The following is a 17,995-nucleotide window of genomic DNA, read 5'->3' as shown; positions in this document are numbered from 1 at the left end:
TTTCACTGGGTTCAGATTCTGAAATAATGTTATAGTTACAGCTAAGTGATATTAGTTTTGAGTCTAACACTCACAGTGAACCATTAACCAGAGTTTCCCTATACCACTGGCATGACATACCTATCATCCCAACTGTATATGAGGCCTAAACTCAACTACAAGGCTGATGAGAAGGGTTCAGCCTGCCAGCCTTGATGGAGTCATATGTCTCCCAAAGAATGTATCTGTCAAATATAGAAACTCAGGTCTGATCCAGGATCAGTCCAGGTGTGGCTTTTGTCAGCAGGTTCTGAGAGAATTTTTTTTACTGAAATCCTGCTCTTCTCTCTCTCTCTCTCTGCAGTGGGGAGACAGATCTAACTGAGGATCAGTCTGAGTGTTGCCAAAATGTCCAACACCACACATCCCTGTCTAAGTCAGATGATGTAAAGCTGAGAATTGTTGAGGGTCATAAAAATGTCCTTAAAAATAAGTACGAGTGCTTATATGAAGGTGTCGCACTGAAAGAAAACCAAACCCTCCTCAACAGCATTTACACAGAGCTCTACATCACAGAGGGAGAGAGTGAAGGAGTGAATGAGAAACATGAAGTTTTACAGATTGAAACAGCATCCAGGAAATGGGTTTCTCAAGACAAACCAATCAGCAGCAATGTCATCTTCAAACCCTTGTCAACCAAGAGAACTAAAAAGGAGAAAAAAGCCTTATCTAGTCAAGAACTAGGAAGGAAGAGACAAAAGCCAGAAATCAGAACTGTACTCACCAAGGGCATTGCTGGAATTGGAAAAACAGTCTCTGTGCAGAAGTTCATTCTGGACTGGGCAGAGGGAAGGACCAATCAGGACATTGATTTCATGTTGGTTCTTCCTTTCCGAGAACTGAACTTGGTTAAAGATGAACAGTTCAGTCTTCATGGACTCCTGCTAGAGTTTCACCCAGAGCTGAAAGACTTGGATCCAAAGAAATATAATGACTGTAAAATGCTGTTCATCTTTGACGGTTTTGATGAGAGTCGACTTCAGTTGAATTTCTCTGAAAGGTTGTGTGATGTGACCAAAACATCATCAGTGGACAAACTGATATCAAACCTCATTCAAGGAAATCTTCTTCCCTCTGCACTCATCTGGATAACCTCCAGACCAGCAGCAGCCAGTCAGATCCCCTCTCAGTTCATCAGTCGTGTGACAGAAGTCCAAGGATTCAATGATTCACAGAAAGAGGAATACTTCAGAAAAAGAGTCAGTGATGAGAGTCAAGCCAACAGAATCATCTCACACATCAAGACATCAGTAAGTCTCCACATCATGTGTCACATCCCAGTGTTCTGTTGGATTTCAGCCACTGTGCTTCAGGAAATGCTGCGTCAAGACAACGTAAAAGAGATCCCTAAAACTCTGACTGAGATGTACACACACTTCCTGCTCATTCAGATTAAAATGAAGAAGCAGAAATACGAGGACAAAGTTGAGACTGACTCAAAAAATCTTCTGGAATCAAGCAAGGAGATCTTTCTGAAACTTGCAAAGCTGGCTTTTAATCAGTTGCTGAGGGCCAGTATAATGTTTTATGAAGAGGATCTGAGAGAATGTGACATTGATGTGAGTGATGCCACAGTGTATTCTGGGATTTGTACTGAGATCTTTAAGGAGGAATCTGTGCTTCGTCAGAAGAAGGTCTACTGCTTTGTGCATCTGAGTGTTCAAGAGTTCTTTGCTGCTCTCTATGTGTTTTACTGCTATGTGAACAACAACATGGACGCACTGAAGTATTTTCTGCAGCAAAATACCAGAAGGGTACCAAAAAATGTTTCCTTGGATGAGTTGCTGAAGAAAGCTGTGGATAAATCTTTGGAGAGGAAAGATGGACGTTTAGATCTGTTCATCCGCTTCCTTCATGGCATCTCACTGGAGTCCAACCAGAAACTGCTACAAGGCCTGCTGACACACACACAGAACAACCAGGAGAGCATCGAGAAAATTAGCCATTACATCAAAAAGTTAAATAAAGATGGTGTCCCGCCTGAGAGATGGATCAATCTACTGCACTGCTTGACTGAAATGAATGATCGCTCTCTCCATGAGGAAATTCAAGCTTTTGTCAAGTCTGAAAATTATGGAACAAAACTCTCACTTGCACACTGCACAGCACTGGCCTACATGTTTCTGATGTCAGAGGAGGTGCTGGATGAGTTTGACCTGAAGAAATACAACACATCAGATGAGGGTCGTAGGAGACTGCTCCCAGCTTTGAGGTGCTGCAGAAAAGCTCAGTGAGTTTTTAGTTTCCCTTTCCTTCTAAAGATACCACTCTTTAGTTGTTTTATTTGAAAGAAAATGGTGGGAATTCCCTAGTCATATTTTTGTATATCTTTGTGGAATACATGTAATGGAATGAATTTTACCACAATAATTCATCTATATGCCCAATTACAAAGGGAGAGTGATACTTTGATGAAAGTCTCATTAAAGCTGATTTGATTAAACATATTCTGAATGGGAAACAGTGATCGATCTGAAAGAAATATCACACATTGTTATTTATCTACTCTTCAGAAGGAATGTTTTTAAAACTGTATGAACAATATAATATTGTATATATTTCAGGTGCTTCCTGGGTCATTCCATGTCATTTCAACCAAATTGGGAAAATCTTTCCTCCACACCATCTCAGAATTGGCTGATAATTTTTTCGTCCTGAAGACTACACTCTGACATGGCATATCCCAAAATTTTAGCTTCCTACTCTCAAACCGTTTCAGTGTAGAATTTATTTAGTGCTGGTGTGATGGAGGTTTTGGTAAGGACATAAGAGTTCAGTGGTGGGAGTGACATTGGCCATGGTTTGCTGGTCAGAGCATAGAAAACAAGAGGCAATCTCAGATTCCTTCACTTTACTGAATCTTCAATAAATCCAAATAACTAAGCACAGTCTATCCAAATAGCAATGCACAGTCTTCCAACAGCAATGCACAGAGGAGGTAAATGTAGGTGGATATTCATACATTAAATGTATGCAAGTGTGTGTGGGTGTGTGTTTTTGTGTGGTTCCTGTAAGCCATGAACAGGTCCAGATAGCAGTATTAGAAGCATTAAGTACAATTGTTCTTTCACGTGCAAGTAATGTACAAATACTGATCTTTACGTTTGCAGCTGCAAAATATTTAACAATAACATCAGTTAAGTAGCTGACCAATATAACCAGACACAGACAGCCCTCAGAGAGTCCATGAGCTGCGTGGCCGTTGTCTTATGCTGTGTCACGTGTGGTTAGCACTTGTTTCTCCACATAACATGTATGTTTGCTACGTTTCTACATCAAAAAACCAGATATTATACCACAATATGAACAGTCAGTAGTACACCGTAGGACACGAATGACATCAAACATCCACATATTATAACACAGTATGAACAGTCAGTAGTACACCGCAGAACACGAATTACATCAAACAACCAGATATTATAACACAATATGAACAGTCAGTAGTACACCGTAGGACACGAATTACATCAAACATCCACATATTATAACACAATATGAACAGGCAGTAGTACACCGTAGGACACGAATGACATCAAACATCCACATATTATAACACAGTATGAACAGTCAGTAGTACACCGCAGAACACGAATTACATCAAACAACCAGATATTATAACACAATATGAACAGTCAGTAGTACACTGTAGGACACGAATTACATCAAACATCCACATATTATAACACAATATGAACAGTCAGTAGTACACCGTAGGACACGAATTACATCAAACATCCACATATTATAACACAATATGAACAGTCAGTAGTACACCGTAGGACACGAATAACATCAAACATCCACATATTATAACACAATATGAACAGTCAGTAGTACACCATAGGACACGAATTACATCAAACAACCACATATTATAACACAATATGAACAGTCAGTAGTACACCGTAGAACACGAATGACATCAAACATCCACATATTATAACACAATATGAACAGTCAGTAGTACACCATAGGACACGAATTACATCAAACCACCACATATTATAACACAATATGAACAGTCAGTAGTACACCGTAGGACACGAATGACATCGTCGTTGTGCAGAAACAAACAGTAATGACTACCACAACTGCATTTGTAGTCGGCTACGTTAACTGGCCCAAACAAACAGAATGTACAACATAGAAATTCTGTAGCAACTAACGTCAGGCAGAACAAAAACTGTAATAAATTTAAAGAAGTTGGCGACACTCACCCTCAGTCATTTACGCACAATACGCATGAACATGAAGTGCTTGTTCGACGGACACGTCGCCTTTACTGAACTACTTAAGGCGTCATAGCAGCAGCTGATTTACTAACTACAGCTACACGTATTCTTTAAACCTGTGGAGGGTATTGTTTCCTCAGAGTCAATGGCCTTTACAACGACTCGTAAAAAACTACCCTTAAACTTAGCATTTTTTCACTCACAGGCATTTTTCTGATCTTTGGAGCTCAGTAACTTGGCCATAAATGCAACCAGAGATCTGAAATTTGGCATGCGGATTTAATATTTCCTGTAGATTCCAAATGTGTACTATGTTTTATGCTGGATTCAATGGTTGAATAGATATAGAAGCCCAAACTTGGTTACAAAATTTGTCTGAACCATATCTAGACGTATAAAATGTCAGGAAAATAAAAGTGTACAGAGCTGTTTTTTTACAGTTTCACACACATGTATGGGCACAATAGGAATAAATGGTATCTGGAATGATTAAAGCATTAATGTTGGTACAGTGTCTCACCTAAATTAATAAAAAATGCTTTTCATGCACTTTGTGACAAGGGTCATTTCACCTGGTAGCAGATGACCGATTTACTTGAAATTTTCAGGGAACATTTTATGTATATCACAGACGTTATGTACAAAATTTTAAGTATGTGTTCCTTCTAAAATAAATTTTATGAGCTGCAGATTTATTATCACTTTTGTGGTCATTTCCATGTTTAATTCTGTAGCCACAAAAAGTCACAAATTTTCCTGGCTGTGGGTCATTTTGCTGGAAATCAGGAGATTGCTGGACTATGTCAGTGGAGATGGCAACTTTAGTGTTTTCAGTGTCTTCAGACAACCAGAATATTAAGACTTGGTTCTTACTTGAAGACAGTACACACTGTCAGATGACTGTCTCAAGTCCAGCCATAGAAGTGATTTACAGGATAATTTTATTCTTTAAAAAGTCAGTGTTTTGTTTTCCTTCTCCCTGTGTAGACTCAGAGACTATTACCTCACTCAGCAGTCCTGTGAAACTATCGCCTCAGCTCTGAAGTCAGTGAACTGTCCCCTGAGAGAACTGGACCTGAGTAACACTGGTCTTCAGGATTCAGGAGTGACGATGCTCTGTGCCGCACTAAAGAATCCAAACTGTCAACTGGAAATACTGAGGTCAGTAATTCTAACTGGTGCGACTTGTTGGTCATTTTCCCAGTCATTCTAGTCATATATATATATTTTTTTTCAAAATAAAAAAAAAAAATTGGACAGTCTAGACAAAACTGATGCTCATAGACAGGTCACAGAGACATTTGTATCAGCGTGTGAATATTATCTTCTCTCTCTCTGATTGGATGCTGGGAGTGTGGGAGTGTAAGAACATGTTCACAATGAAAAGATGTGTTCCAAGGACACGAGTCTGTCATTATTTCTGATTTCTGTTTGTTTCTTTTCTCTCCTTGTGTGGTTGGAGAATGAGGAGATGAGAGACAGACAGTCTAATGGGAGCTAGGCGGCAGCCAATCAAATCATGTTATTTTCCAGCTATTCATTGTATGTTTGATTTAGATTTGACCATAGAGATCAATGACTTCACATTCATCCAGTCATGAGTCCAGTATAATGAGTGCACTCCTTTATATGTACTGTGATGGGTTTTCTGCTTTTGTTCTTTTTCCTCTGAGCTCTACACAGTCACTGATCCCCATAGTTACCACTGCAGTAGTGTATGAATCAGTAATGAAGTGAACACATCAAATCACATTATTTGACTTGATGAAAAAGATCAAAGCTGGGTCTGATGACAATAGTAAGACCAACAGTCAGGAGCAGAGTCACTCTCCAGAGGGAACAAACAGCATCATCAACATTGGCAGGTTTCTGATATTTCTAATCTTCTCACACAGTAGACTCTAAGAGTACATTTACTAGAGTGAATACATTTGTTTCATTCATAATAGCCTAGATTTAGTGTTTTGCTGTGCGTGTTACTTAGGGACAACAGAGCAATATTCCATGTTTTTTTTTTTGTTTTTTTTTTGTGGTCCATTATGTGATTATATCCATATATGTCAGGTGAGTGAATGAACTCTGAGACACAAAAGAACATTTGGTGAAATGGCGGGAGCCATGGTCAGTGAAAGCCCAGCAGTAGCCATAACGGTGTCTGGAGTTACTGACCAAACGAAGTTCAGAAAACTGGAGGGAGACACATTTAATTGTAAAAGATGTGACATGTGACATGTGACATGTTCCAAAGCAATGTCAAGTTTATGGCAAATACTGTGCAAAGTGCAAAGGAAAAAATCAATGTTTTTCCAAAAGGAATCAGAACAAGGGTGAACGTGTGCATATGGTAGAAGATAGAGCCCGACCGATACCAATTTCGATATTTGATTATTTAAAAATCCAGTAATGATATGTCGCCCGATATTCTTTTTTTTTTCAGAAACACACGACATAAACAAAGATTTCCCCTAACATTTGTTATGTATAGTTAATTAAGAGCCCTCACCAAGATAACATTACAGAATGCAGTTTAAAAATAAACTTGTCTTACTGTCATAAGTATTTTGAACAAAGGTACAACAAAAAATATATTACAGTTTTGATAAAAAATGCTGTAAGCTGAGTACACGCTGCTGATGAATGCATCTCATACTACATGACGGTAATCATGTCATATTGAGGACTTGAGGCTTTGGGATTTCACACTACACATTTGATCTCATACGTCACACATAATGCGTAGTGACTTTGATAAAAGTGCATTTGCTAATAAATATTTTCTCCCTCCGGTTTACTGGCAACCGATGTGAGCCGTGTGTTTCATTGCCTTCGTTCAAATAAGTACAACGGTTTGTCCCACATAAAAATGGGAGCATCAGTAAGAGCCCGCGATGGAATAACAGGGCCACCTTCAGGGGAAAAAATTCTGAGATTTCAAGAATAAAGTCGTTATTTAATGAGAATAAATTCCTTGATTAACGAGAATAGGGTTGTTAATTAACGAGAATAAAGTTGTTATTTACCAAGTAACCATACTTGTCATCAAATTCACCAGCTGTGCTTTTGATATTTATATGGTTAATGAGTTCGCCAGTAGACAGGATGTCTGTCTCGCTTTTGTTCTGTGTGGAACATGGCTAATCCTTTTAATATTGATTTGACTGACAGTTTTGTAAGTGTTGTCCTTTTTGATCTCTTATTTCCCGTTCAAATTTTCATTAGTCTCTCCAGTTTAAAGTGTACAGTTAATTACAACTTGCACTCATCCTGTGCCCAAAAATATCACACTATGTGTCTGAGCAATTTAAGCAAATTTTTCACAACATTTAACGCCTTTTTGTCAAACTGTATCTGTATGAGTACAATTTTTAATTCTTAAATGAGTGAATGCTTATGTTCTCTCTCTCTCTCTCTCTCTCTCTCTCTCTGTCTCTCTCTCTCTCTCTGTCTTCAGACTTGCTGGTTGCAATCTCACTGGACAACCCTGCTCATCTATAGCCTCAGTTCTACAGTCAGTAAACTGTCCCCTGAGAGAACTGGACCTGAGTAACAATGACCTTCAGGATTCAGGAGTGAAGTTTCTCTGTGTGGGACTGAAGAATCCACACTGTAAACTGGAGATACTGAGGTCAGTATTTGTCAGGAACTGAAAAATGGCAGGTTATCCACTCTCAGGGCAGTTATACAGCCCCACTATTGAGTCTCTTCTGTGGAAACTGAGATGGGACCTTAAGGGGTTTCCAGTAGCAGGAGACTATTGCACACCTGTCTGGCCATGAAGGGGTCTCCTCTCTCTATGGTCCCTCTCAAGACTTCCTCCATTTTTTCCCTGTTACACCTGGGTTTTTGAGGGATTTTTTTCCTTGCCCGCTATGAGGATTAAGCCGGGGGGTGTCATCCTGTTTTGTTTGTTGTAAACCTGTGGCACATAAAGGCCTTTGAGACTGTAAACCGTCATATTGGGCTTTAAAAAAACTTTAAAACTTAAAACTAAACGTGTTTTATCAGCAGACACTGATGATGTTCCGACTCTTAATAGGAGTTTGATCTTATGACAATTCTGTTCAGCTAAACCTCACTGGAACAAAACTTGTTTCTTTCTCTTTCTCTCTCCAGACTTGCTCTCTGTAAACTCACTGAACAGTCCTGTTCATCTATAGCCTCAGTTCTACAGTCAGTAAACTGTCCCCTGAGAGAACTGGACCTGAGTAACAATGACCTTCAGGATTCAGGGGTGAAGTTTCTCGGTGTGGGACTGAAGAATCCACTCTGTAAACTGGAGATACTCAGGTCCGTATTGGCATGGAACTTAAACACAGTGCTTAAAATAACTATGTTCATATTAAAATGAGACCAGGTTTATGTATATTATGGTTATTAAAGTACTGTTGTGTGTGTTCTGATCATAAAAGTAGATGAATTTCCCCCAGTATCTTTACCGCTAATGTCAGTAACTGGTCTGTGAGTTTAGTTAATGTGATAGTTTAACAAAGTCAACATTTATGGTAATCCGAGTGGAACTTTTACAATGAATCACACTTCACAAACCAGATTACGAGTTGATATTTTCTGTCTGTATGTATGTTTATTTCTCTCTCTCTCTCTGTAGGTTGTCTGGTTGTTTAGTGACAGAGGAAGGTTGTTCTTCTCTGGCTTCAGCTCTGAGTTCAAACCCCTCACACCTGAGAGAGCTGGATCTGAGCTACAATCACCCAGGAGACTCAGGAGTGAAGCCTCTCTCTGCACAGATGAATCAACACTGTCGACTTAAGTCAGTATTGTGTGTGTGTGTGTGTGTGTGTGTGTGTGTGCAGTTTATGTGTGAGGCTCATCCACTGTCTGTTGTGTGCTTTTGTAGTGTGGACCATGGTGGAGAATTCATGATCAAACCTGGATTAAGAAAATGTGGGTACACCTGCACAGACACACACACACACACACACATATAAACACAAACACTGAGTTTAGCTCACCCATGGAAAAGAGATCATTTATCTAAATTCCATATCTTCTTGATGTAATGAAAAAAGAGTGATATTAATATAATAGGAGATATGATAATACAGTACTCTCCATTTAGTGTAAAACACACACACAGAGTTGAGAGTGTGTGATATGTTGTCTCCTCTAATTTCTCTTCTTCTCTGTAGATGCCTGTGATCTCACACTGGACCCAAACACAGTAAACACACACCTCTCTCTGTCTGAGGGGAACAGAAAGGTGACACGTGTGGGAGAGAATCAGTCGTATCCTGATCATCCAGAGAGATTTGATTACTGGCCTCAGGTCATGTGTAGAGAGAGTCTGACTGGACGCTGTTACTGGGAGACTGAGTGGAGTGGAGTTGCTGATGTATCAGTGACATATAAAGGAATCAGGAGGAAAGGAGAGAGTGATGACTGTGTGTTTGGATTCAGTGAAAAGTCCTGGAGTCTTTGGTGCCGTGTTAATAGTTACTCTGCCCGTCACAATAAACAGAGAACTGACAAACCTCACCACCCCTCACACACACACAGAGTAGGAGTGTATCTGGACTGGTCATCTGGAACTGTGTCCCTCTACAGAGTCTCATCTGACACACACTCACTCACACACATACACACATTCCACTGCACATTCACTGAACCCCTCTATGCAGGGTTTGGGTTTGATTATTTTGACTCCTCAGTGTCTCTGTGTCAGATCAAATAAATAAACACACACACTCTGAAATACACACACACATGCACACACACACATTCTTTTTCTCTTTTTCACATAAACACACACAACGTTCATATGTACCATTTACATTCACAAACGTGTGTGTATGAGGTACAATCAGAGTTTTCTTTATGTATCAGAAATCTGTGACTGTAATAATAAACAATTATTCATTCATTTACAAAGTTGTGTAGAGATTTGTTTGTTTGTTTGTGTAACGCGGTCTCTTCTCTAACTGATAACTAACAGACACAGCAAAGTTAACACCATGGCTCTAGGTTCGGGTAGGAGGATAGTAAGCAGGCAGAAAAGCACAACAAGAATATGGTTGGGTAGAAAAACAGGTAAGTATGTATTAAGGGAAAAGAAATATATTCACTTCTAAGCATGAATTGCATAACAGATTACAAAACTGACAATGAGGCCTCAGGGAACAAAACAAAACAAAAAATAAATACAAAAGAATATCTCTTTTCAGTCCCACAGTTGCTGCCCAGGCAGGCTGTAGGCACAAGTCATTTATGTGGAAATGTACATGTGATCGTGTGTGGAAAAAAAAGAAAAAAAGATAGAGTAGCAGTGCACTGTCTGAGTCTCTCAGCTGACGGAAGTGGTCACACTATCTCGGCTTGCGCTCACCGCTGGGTCTGGTCCATCTAATATACCGTCTAGTGGTGGTAAAATTCTCCTAAAACACACACACACACAATCTGCATGGCACAGAATACGTTCATTATGGTCAATTCTGCAACCTTACAACCTAGTTACAAAAAACTCTCTCTCTCTCTCTCGCTACTTCTTTAACTGAACAAGGGATGCACTTAGAAAGAACAAAATGCAGGAAAACTTAACTGTTAACTTAATTTATGAAATACATAAATTTACATTTGCAAAGTACACTTAGAAAATCTGCATCAAATCAAATACAGTGTAACAATAAGAGAGCAGGGTATCGAATTACACAGTCAAAAGGGTCTGTTACAGTAGCATACATCCGATCGCTCGACGCACTAGCACACACACACATACAGATTACCAGCCTTACACAAGTCCATACAGTCATGCGATTGAACATCATACAACACTACTCCGATTGTTTGTTTTTTTTCGCAAAAAAAACTTGTACTCCTTTGTACGCAACAAATTTAGTCCCAGGTCTATCATTCACTTGACTATATATACTAATACCATGCTAACATGACTAGCGAATTTGCTAGCATAGCACAAGAAAAGAAACAACTCACTGGAGTTTCGCTCAACAAATGCAGACGTGGGAAAAGTTACTCTACACATGGCTCTAACACAGAGTTATTGTGAATTATGAAATCAAAATTGACTGAATCAATTGACTGACTCCTGTATGAGATACTAACAGGCTGGCTTCTGGAATGTTCTCTGGTGTCTGTGCGAGATCAGTTCTACTCCTGCATGTATACTGTGCTGCCGTTTTTTTTTCTTTTCGGATGTGCGCCCAAATTGCCCTTAGGTATGAATGTGTGTGTGAGTGTGTTTGTCTGTGTGTCTGCCCTGCGATGGACTGGCGACCTGTCCAGGGTGTTTCCCCGCCTTTCGCCCTATGTGCGCTGGGATAGGCTCCAGCACCCCCCGCGACCCTAATCAGGATAAGCGGATTAGATAATGAGTGAGTGAGTGAGAGGGATGTGCGCCCTCTAAAGGAACTATCTCTAACTGGCTTACAACGTATGGGATTAATTCACGTGGGTTGCATTTGTTTTTCAGAAATTCTTGTCCATTTACTTTTAATTTTTTTTTTTATTTGTATTTATTTTGTTACAAACACAATATGAACATGCACAAATAAAATATCATTAAATATAAAAACATTGAACGTGTTTCTGATACTGAACACACACATTCGCACACACTCTCTCACTCACGCTCTCTCTCTCTCTTTCACACACACACACACACTCTCTCTTACACACTCACTGTCACTATCTCTTTCTCTCACACATAAACTCTCTTTTTTGCCTCTCTCCTTGTCTCTCACAATCTCACTCTCCCTCTTTCTCTCTCTCTCTGTCACACAATCACTCACTCTCTGTCTTTCTCTCACACTCTCTCTTTCTCTCTTTCTCACACACACTGGCTCTCTCTCTCGCTCTCTCTCTTTCTTGCTCTTTGTTACTGAGTTATTGAATTGGTGGTTATGAAACAGTACTGGTCTGAGTGTGTTGTGTACTGGTTTTTGTTACTGGGTTAATGAGCCTCAGTACCAGCTGGCTCAGAGGACTCTTTTCTGGATTCAGTTCCTGGGTTTTTAACGTCTCAAACTGGAGTGTATTTTGTTCGTTTTTGAATAGATAAAGCCAATGGATAACGTCCAAACACATGCCCTACATGTGTTGTTGGGTGTTTTTGTTTAGATTTTTAATATAGATCGACAGAATTCAGCATGTAGGGCTTCTGTTGGATGCTTGTCCCACGTAGTGTAGTCCTGCATACTGAGTGGACCCCACACCTCACTTCCATACCGCGCAGTAGGCTGTATTATGCTGTCAAATAATTTGCCCCAGATTGTAACTGCTATATTTATATTGTAAAATTGAGATTTTATAGCATAAAGTGCTCTACAGGCTTTTTCTCTGAGTGCATTCATTGCCGTGCTGAAACTTCCTGATGCAGTAATGGGAAGACCGAGGTAAGTATACTGCATCCTGTGCTATAGGACAGTGCTACCCAGAGTGAACATGTATTTGTGTTCCTGGCACCTGGGCTTCTTTTGGAAAATCATGATTTTTGTTTTTATAGGATTCACTGCCAGGGCCCAGGTCTGGCAGTACTTTTCCAGCAGGTCCAGGTGCTGCTGTAGGCCCTGTTCAGAGGGTGACAGGAGCACCAGGTGATCTGCATAGAGCAGGAATTTGACTTTTGTGCCTTGAAGGATGAGTCCAGGAGCTGCAGATTGTTCTAATTGCACGGCTAACTCATTAATGTAGATGTTGAAGAGTGTTGGACTCAGGCTGCAGCCCTGTCTCACTGTTATTCACCACACAGTCTAGGTTGTTTCGTCTTATGGTGGTTGGTGAGAGGTGCAAAGGGGACTGGCCAACCACATGTGCATTGCCCTGTGGATCTATCAAGTCAGGCTCAGTACCTGTCCGTGCATTAAAGTCTCCACACAATAGCACTTTTCCCTGGGCCTGGAAATGGCTTATTTCTCCTCAGAGATTGTTGAAACAGATTTTGTCATAATAGACTGATTCCACTGGGGGAATGTAAGCAGCACAGAAGTAGGTTGTAAATTTAAAAATGCCAATAGTATCCTGCAGTTTTAGCCAGATGTGATTTTTTTCCATTTTAATAACTGAAATATGTTTAGCCAATTCATTTTTGCACCGCACCAAAATACCACCTGAATTTCTGCCATGGCGTGTTTTTCTTAATTTTACTGAGGGCACCATAATCTCATAATAGTCTGGTGGACACTGAGTTACAATTCTTTCTTGACACCAAGTTTCCGTAAGTATCACTGTTTTTAACACTTTTCAAGAATTCAGGGTTTGTGCTCTTTAAACCAAAGGTTGAGGAGTAGAGACCCTGTATGTTCCAACAGCTAATGCAAAAAGAAGGTACGAATACAATTACAATGAGAAATTAACCAATTTTGTGAGACAAATCAGTGAAAACAGTTCTGATGCAATTTTCCTAAAATGTAACATTTTATGTTGTCTGGATTTTTTTTTTTTAAGTCGCCTATATGTCTGTGTGTTTGTGTTCACCTCACTGTTTGAGGAGATCTGCACACAGCTTGTGAAGCAGCTGTCTGATTTCTCCCAGCTCAGAGGGTTGGTGGGATGCAGGGGTGGGTTGGGTCAGAGCTGCAGCATAACTCTGCTGTCTCTCTGGTTGTTGGATGGTTTTGGTAGAAGAGAGTCTCTTCTTTTTGGTGCTGGGCTGGTTGTGTTGCCATGCGATGAGGTGATGTATATGGTTGTTTTGAGGGGGGAGGCCAGTTGGTGAAGGAGTCGTTGCCTTGCATATAAGGTGGGGGAGGGTAGTGGATAAGATAGGGAGGATGGGGCTGTGGGTTGGTTGGATTCCGTCCTAGAGCCACATCTTTGAGAGTTCTGGCGAAGATTCTGACACCATCCTTGTGAAGGTGAAGTCCATCATACAGATCTCGGGGGCCAATGGAGGGGTGATGGGCTATATGGACACTGCAGGGCAGAGCAGCTTCTGGTTAGGTCTGCATTGATGTCATGGATGATGTGGGGAGGGATGTCTATACGTGGAAGGAGAGTAGAAATTATGATGCAGGATTCTGGGAACTCTCTGCTTGCTTTCTCCACCACCTTCGTCATTGCTTCTGCAGTCCCGCGACCTTGGGAAGGTTGGGGAGGTCATTTGTCCCAGTGTGGACAATGATACAGTTGGGTCTGCCAAGGGTGCACTGATTAAGGAGACGAAGGGCCTGGCTGGTGTTACTGCAGCGTTTGGTTGTTACACGTTGTCCAGGAAAGAGTCTTTCAGGGTTCAGGAACTTTCCGTTTGAGTCCATGAGAAGCACCTCCTGGGAGTCTGGTGTTGCCATATTCTGTAAAGCAGACAGTGTCTCTATGGGTGTGGGGGGGTGAGGAGAGGATTCAGTGACTGATTGTGTGTCAGTGGTGTGTGTTGTTGGTGGTGGAGCCTGCATGGTGTGTTTTGCTTGTTTGTTATCCGAATTTGGCCGTGAGTTTAACTGTTTATTTGAGGTGCTGGGCAGAGGGAGCTGCACCTCTGTGTATGCCTGTGTGTTTGTTGCTGTGTGTTTCTCCCTTTGTATGTCAGTTGCTGAAGTCTGTTTTACCTCCATTTGCTCCTGCACCTGTGTTATTTGCCTTGAGATGGTTTTTTCCCTGTCGCTGGCATCTTCTTTTAACTTTGCCATATGGGCTCTGAGACTTTTGTTCTCCTCCTGAATACTCTGGATGGTATATATCTGAGCTCAGAGATGGTGGTCTGGGTATTAGTCCTCAGCTGCTGAAGCTCCTCTTGGAGCTGCCTGGAGTCGTAGGGGGAATGGTTTAGCCTGGCCTGCATGAGCTCCTTAAATTCTGCCAATTCCAGTTCAAGAAGGGCCAGACTTTCTCTTAACTGTCTCTCAGAGCTAAGGGGTGATGGTGGAGCAGGGGTCAAGGTGGATGTTATCTCCTTTATCTGTTCTTCATTTTCGAAGTAGCCTGACGATTTCTCTTTCTGTACCTCTGCTTTCAGTTTAGGGAATGCCTGCTCAAAGGAACTCAAACAATTTTCATGTCCCTGGACTAGGATTGTAGCCTTAGTGTAGTAGGTGATGGTCAACTCAGGGTTGTCTGTGTACAGGTTTTCATCCTCACAGACTGTTAGTCTGCCTCCGCGTCCAATGCCTTCCTTACATATGTGATCGTATTGTTTGCAGGGGACAGATTTCCACTCAGATCCAAGCAGTTGATGTGAAATATCAGATTGTTTTTAACTCTTTTGTCCCTGTGCTTTGTAAAGTCTGTAAAGAGGACCTCTGGATTACTTCTTAAGACATGCTCTTTATGTTTTTTCTTTTCCTTAGAGCAGGGGTCACCAACGTGGTGCCCGCGGGCACCTGATCAGTAAAATAAAAAATAGCACTAATCACCAACGAGCTCAGTCTAAAATTTTATTTAACTGTGTTGCTATTCTTTTTGAATTATATTTACAGTGATGTAGATTTAAAAACGAATATATAAAAACGTAAAAAAAATAATCATAAAAAAAAGTTTAAAATACATGAACTCTGACGTAGTATGGTTCAGAGGTCAGTCTAGCATGACAAACCACAGCTTTGCTGAGATGAGTTCGCGAGCGCTGTGAAGATGAGGAGATGAATGCGGTTTCTACCCACAAAAACATGGCAGAAAAAAAGGAAGAAAACTTATCATTTTCACAGTGAATGGGAGGAAGAGTTCTTTTTTTACTAACGTGAAAAAATGTTTACTGCTCTAACTGTCACTCTCCACTGTCAAGTCAGTTTGCTATGCTAGTCTGCTAATTTGATAATAGATAATAGATCTTCTAATATGTAATAACACATGTATTAATATAGTAATAATACTGTATGTCTTAGAAACAAGACTTGGGTAAATGCCCTTGGCCTGCAGTCAGGGTTGACTGTTTGTAACAGTCAGTATTCCTTCAGTTTTCCCTTTTCTTGTCTTCTTTTGTAATAATCCACATGAAAGTCCAAGAATTAGATTAGAAATGTTTTTCCATTTCTTCCTGTTTGGAAACTCCATCACATTTTACTGTTTTTATCTCACTTTTAGGTTAATTTTTCAATTTTTATCAGGAGCTCATCATGATTCTGACTGCACTCTCTGACTGACTGTTCTCTCTCTCTCTCCAGCGGTGAACAAGGTAAAAGAACATCGATATCGGGTATTTAGAGTCAAAAGTTGGAGGAAGGAACTGTAGGGGAGGAAGAAGCACAGCGTATGGAGGAAGGTGTTGATGAGTCGGAGGGGGAAAGTATCGTATCTGACTGCTCAGGTGTGGTGGAGACTTCGCTAAGCCAACCAGGTGACATGTACACATTAGCACAGCTAAATAATTTTTTGTCAGTTATGAAAGGGAAAAAGTATGTGTCACTGGCCACGTTCTCCCCTGATCCTGTCAAGTTTTTAAGATCTGTTCAATATGTTACAAAGACCCAAGACTTGAGTGTGTTGTCACCCAAGAAGAGATTTAGGCTTAAGAAGTGGGTGACAACAGTTCGCAAAGGGTTGCCATAGAATGAACAGTAGTTTTCGTTTCACCTCATGGGTGGGTTCTGCTTTTGGTTTCCAGTCTATCTGTTTTCTCTTTTTCCTTCACATGGCAGTCTTATGCTCAGCTTCCTTAAACATTAATGGCGCTAGAGATGAGCGCAAGCGTGAAATGCTGGCAGAGCACGCCAAACACAAAACCATAGACATATTATTTCTGGAGGAAACCCACAGTGACAGTGAAAATGAAGGACAGTGGGAGATGTGGTAGAAAGGGAAAATAATAATGAGTCATGGTACCAGTGTTAGTGCAGGAGTGGCAGTGCTTTCCTCCTCCAGTGTACTCATGAACAGAATCTCACAAAAGCAAGTGTGTAAGGGACGGGTTTTAGTAGTACAAGCTAAGATTAACACCCAAGAGTATATCTTTGTAAATGTGTATGCACCAACTGTAGGTAGAGACAGAGGGATGCTTTTAAACCATATAAAAAAAGAGCTGTCACAGTTTACGCAAGATGCGGTGTTAGTATTGAGAGGTGATTGGAACTGTCCAGTGGACTTTGTAAAAGATAGGACTGGTGAAGAACCTCGTCTAATGTCAGCTGAGACTTTAAATGACATATTACTGTGTTATGATTTACTGGATAGGTGGAGGACAAAGCATCCTTCCATAAGACTGTTTACTTGGATAAAAGTGTCAGAAGACACGGTGAGTGGAGTATGGCTTGATTTTTTATATGTTTTAGACAACACGTTAATCGAATAATCAGAGCTTTTATTTGCCCTGTTGGTTTCTCAGACCATCATGCCACAATGGTACATCTATCTACTGTGTCGAGTCACAGAGGAACAGCATATTGGAAGTTCAATGTAAGGCTCTTACAAGATGCAGCCTTTTGCCCTAAACTGAATGAATTTTGGGGAAAGAGGAGAGACAGGAAAAAGGAGTTTTGTTCATTAAGGCAATGGTGGGATGTTGGGAAGTTCCAAATTAGGCTTTTCTGCTAGCAATACACTGCATGCTCCTCAACGGAGGCAAAAAGGGAGGTGGCTATGCTTGAAAAAACAGCAGAATGGAGAGGGTGTGTGGACTTATCTGGAAGAATTATGGCGGGACATGGGAGCAGTCTTTCAGAACAGAGCAGAAAGGGGCCACTTGTAAGAGCTGGATTCACAGTGTTAAGGGAGATGGATGCGCCAAGTTCTTTCTTGTTTGGATTAGAGAAGAATTACAGTGAGAACAAACAAATGCACGCTTTATAAATGGCCAATGGTCGCCTTTCCTCAGACGTGGGGGA

At 40.7% G+C, this 17,995-nt stretch overlaps 1 protein-coding gene across 1 annotated transcript in view; it reads left to right on the top strand.

The window, feature by feature from the left end:
• LOC115821725 (NACHT, LRR and PYD domains-containing protein 12-like) overlaps positions 1-17,995 on the top strand; it is a 32,145-nt gene that overhangs the window by 2,245 nt on the left and 11,905 nt on the right. The window contains exons 2-7 of the mRNA XM_030785526.1: positions 344-2,269; positions 5,262-5,435; positions 7,726-7,899; positions 8,388-8,561; positions 8,881-9,051; positions 9,130-9,176. Coding sequence (XP_030641386.1) covers positions 344-2,269; positions 5,262-5,435; positions 7,726-7,899; positions 8,388-8,561; positions 8,881-9,051; positions 9,130-9,176 — 2,666 coding nt within the window. The remainder of the gene's footprint in view (positions 1-343; positions 2,270-5,261; positions 5,436-7,725; positions 7,900-8,387; positions 8,562-8,880; positions 9,052-9,129; positions 9,177-17,995) is intronic.

This window comes from Chanos chanos, chromosome 9 (genome assembly GCF_902362185.1).
Source record: "Chanos chanos chromosome 9, fChaCha1.1, whole genome shotgun sequence".
Classification (NCBI taxonomy): Eukaryota; Metazoa; Chordata; class Actinopteri; order Gonorynchiformes; family Chanidae; genus Chanos; species Chanos chanos.
The sequence above is the reverse complement of the archived record's forward strand: the minus strand, read 5'-3'. Positions and strand labels throughout refer to the sequence as shown.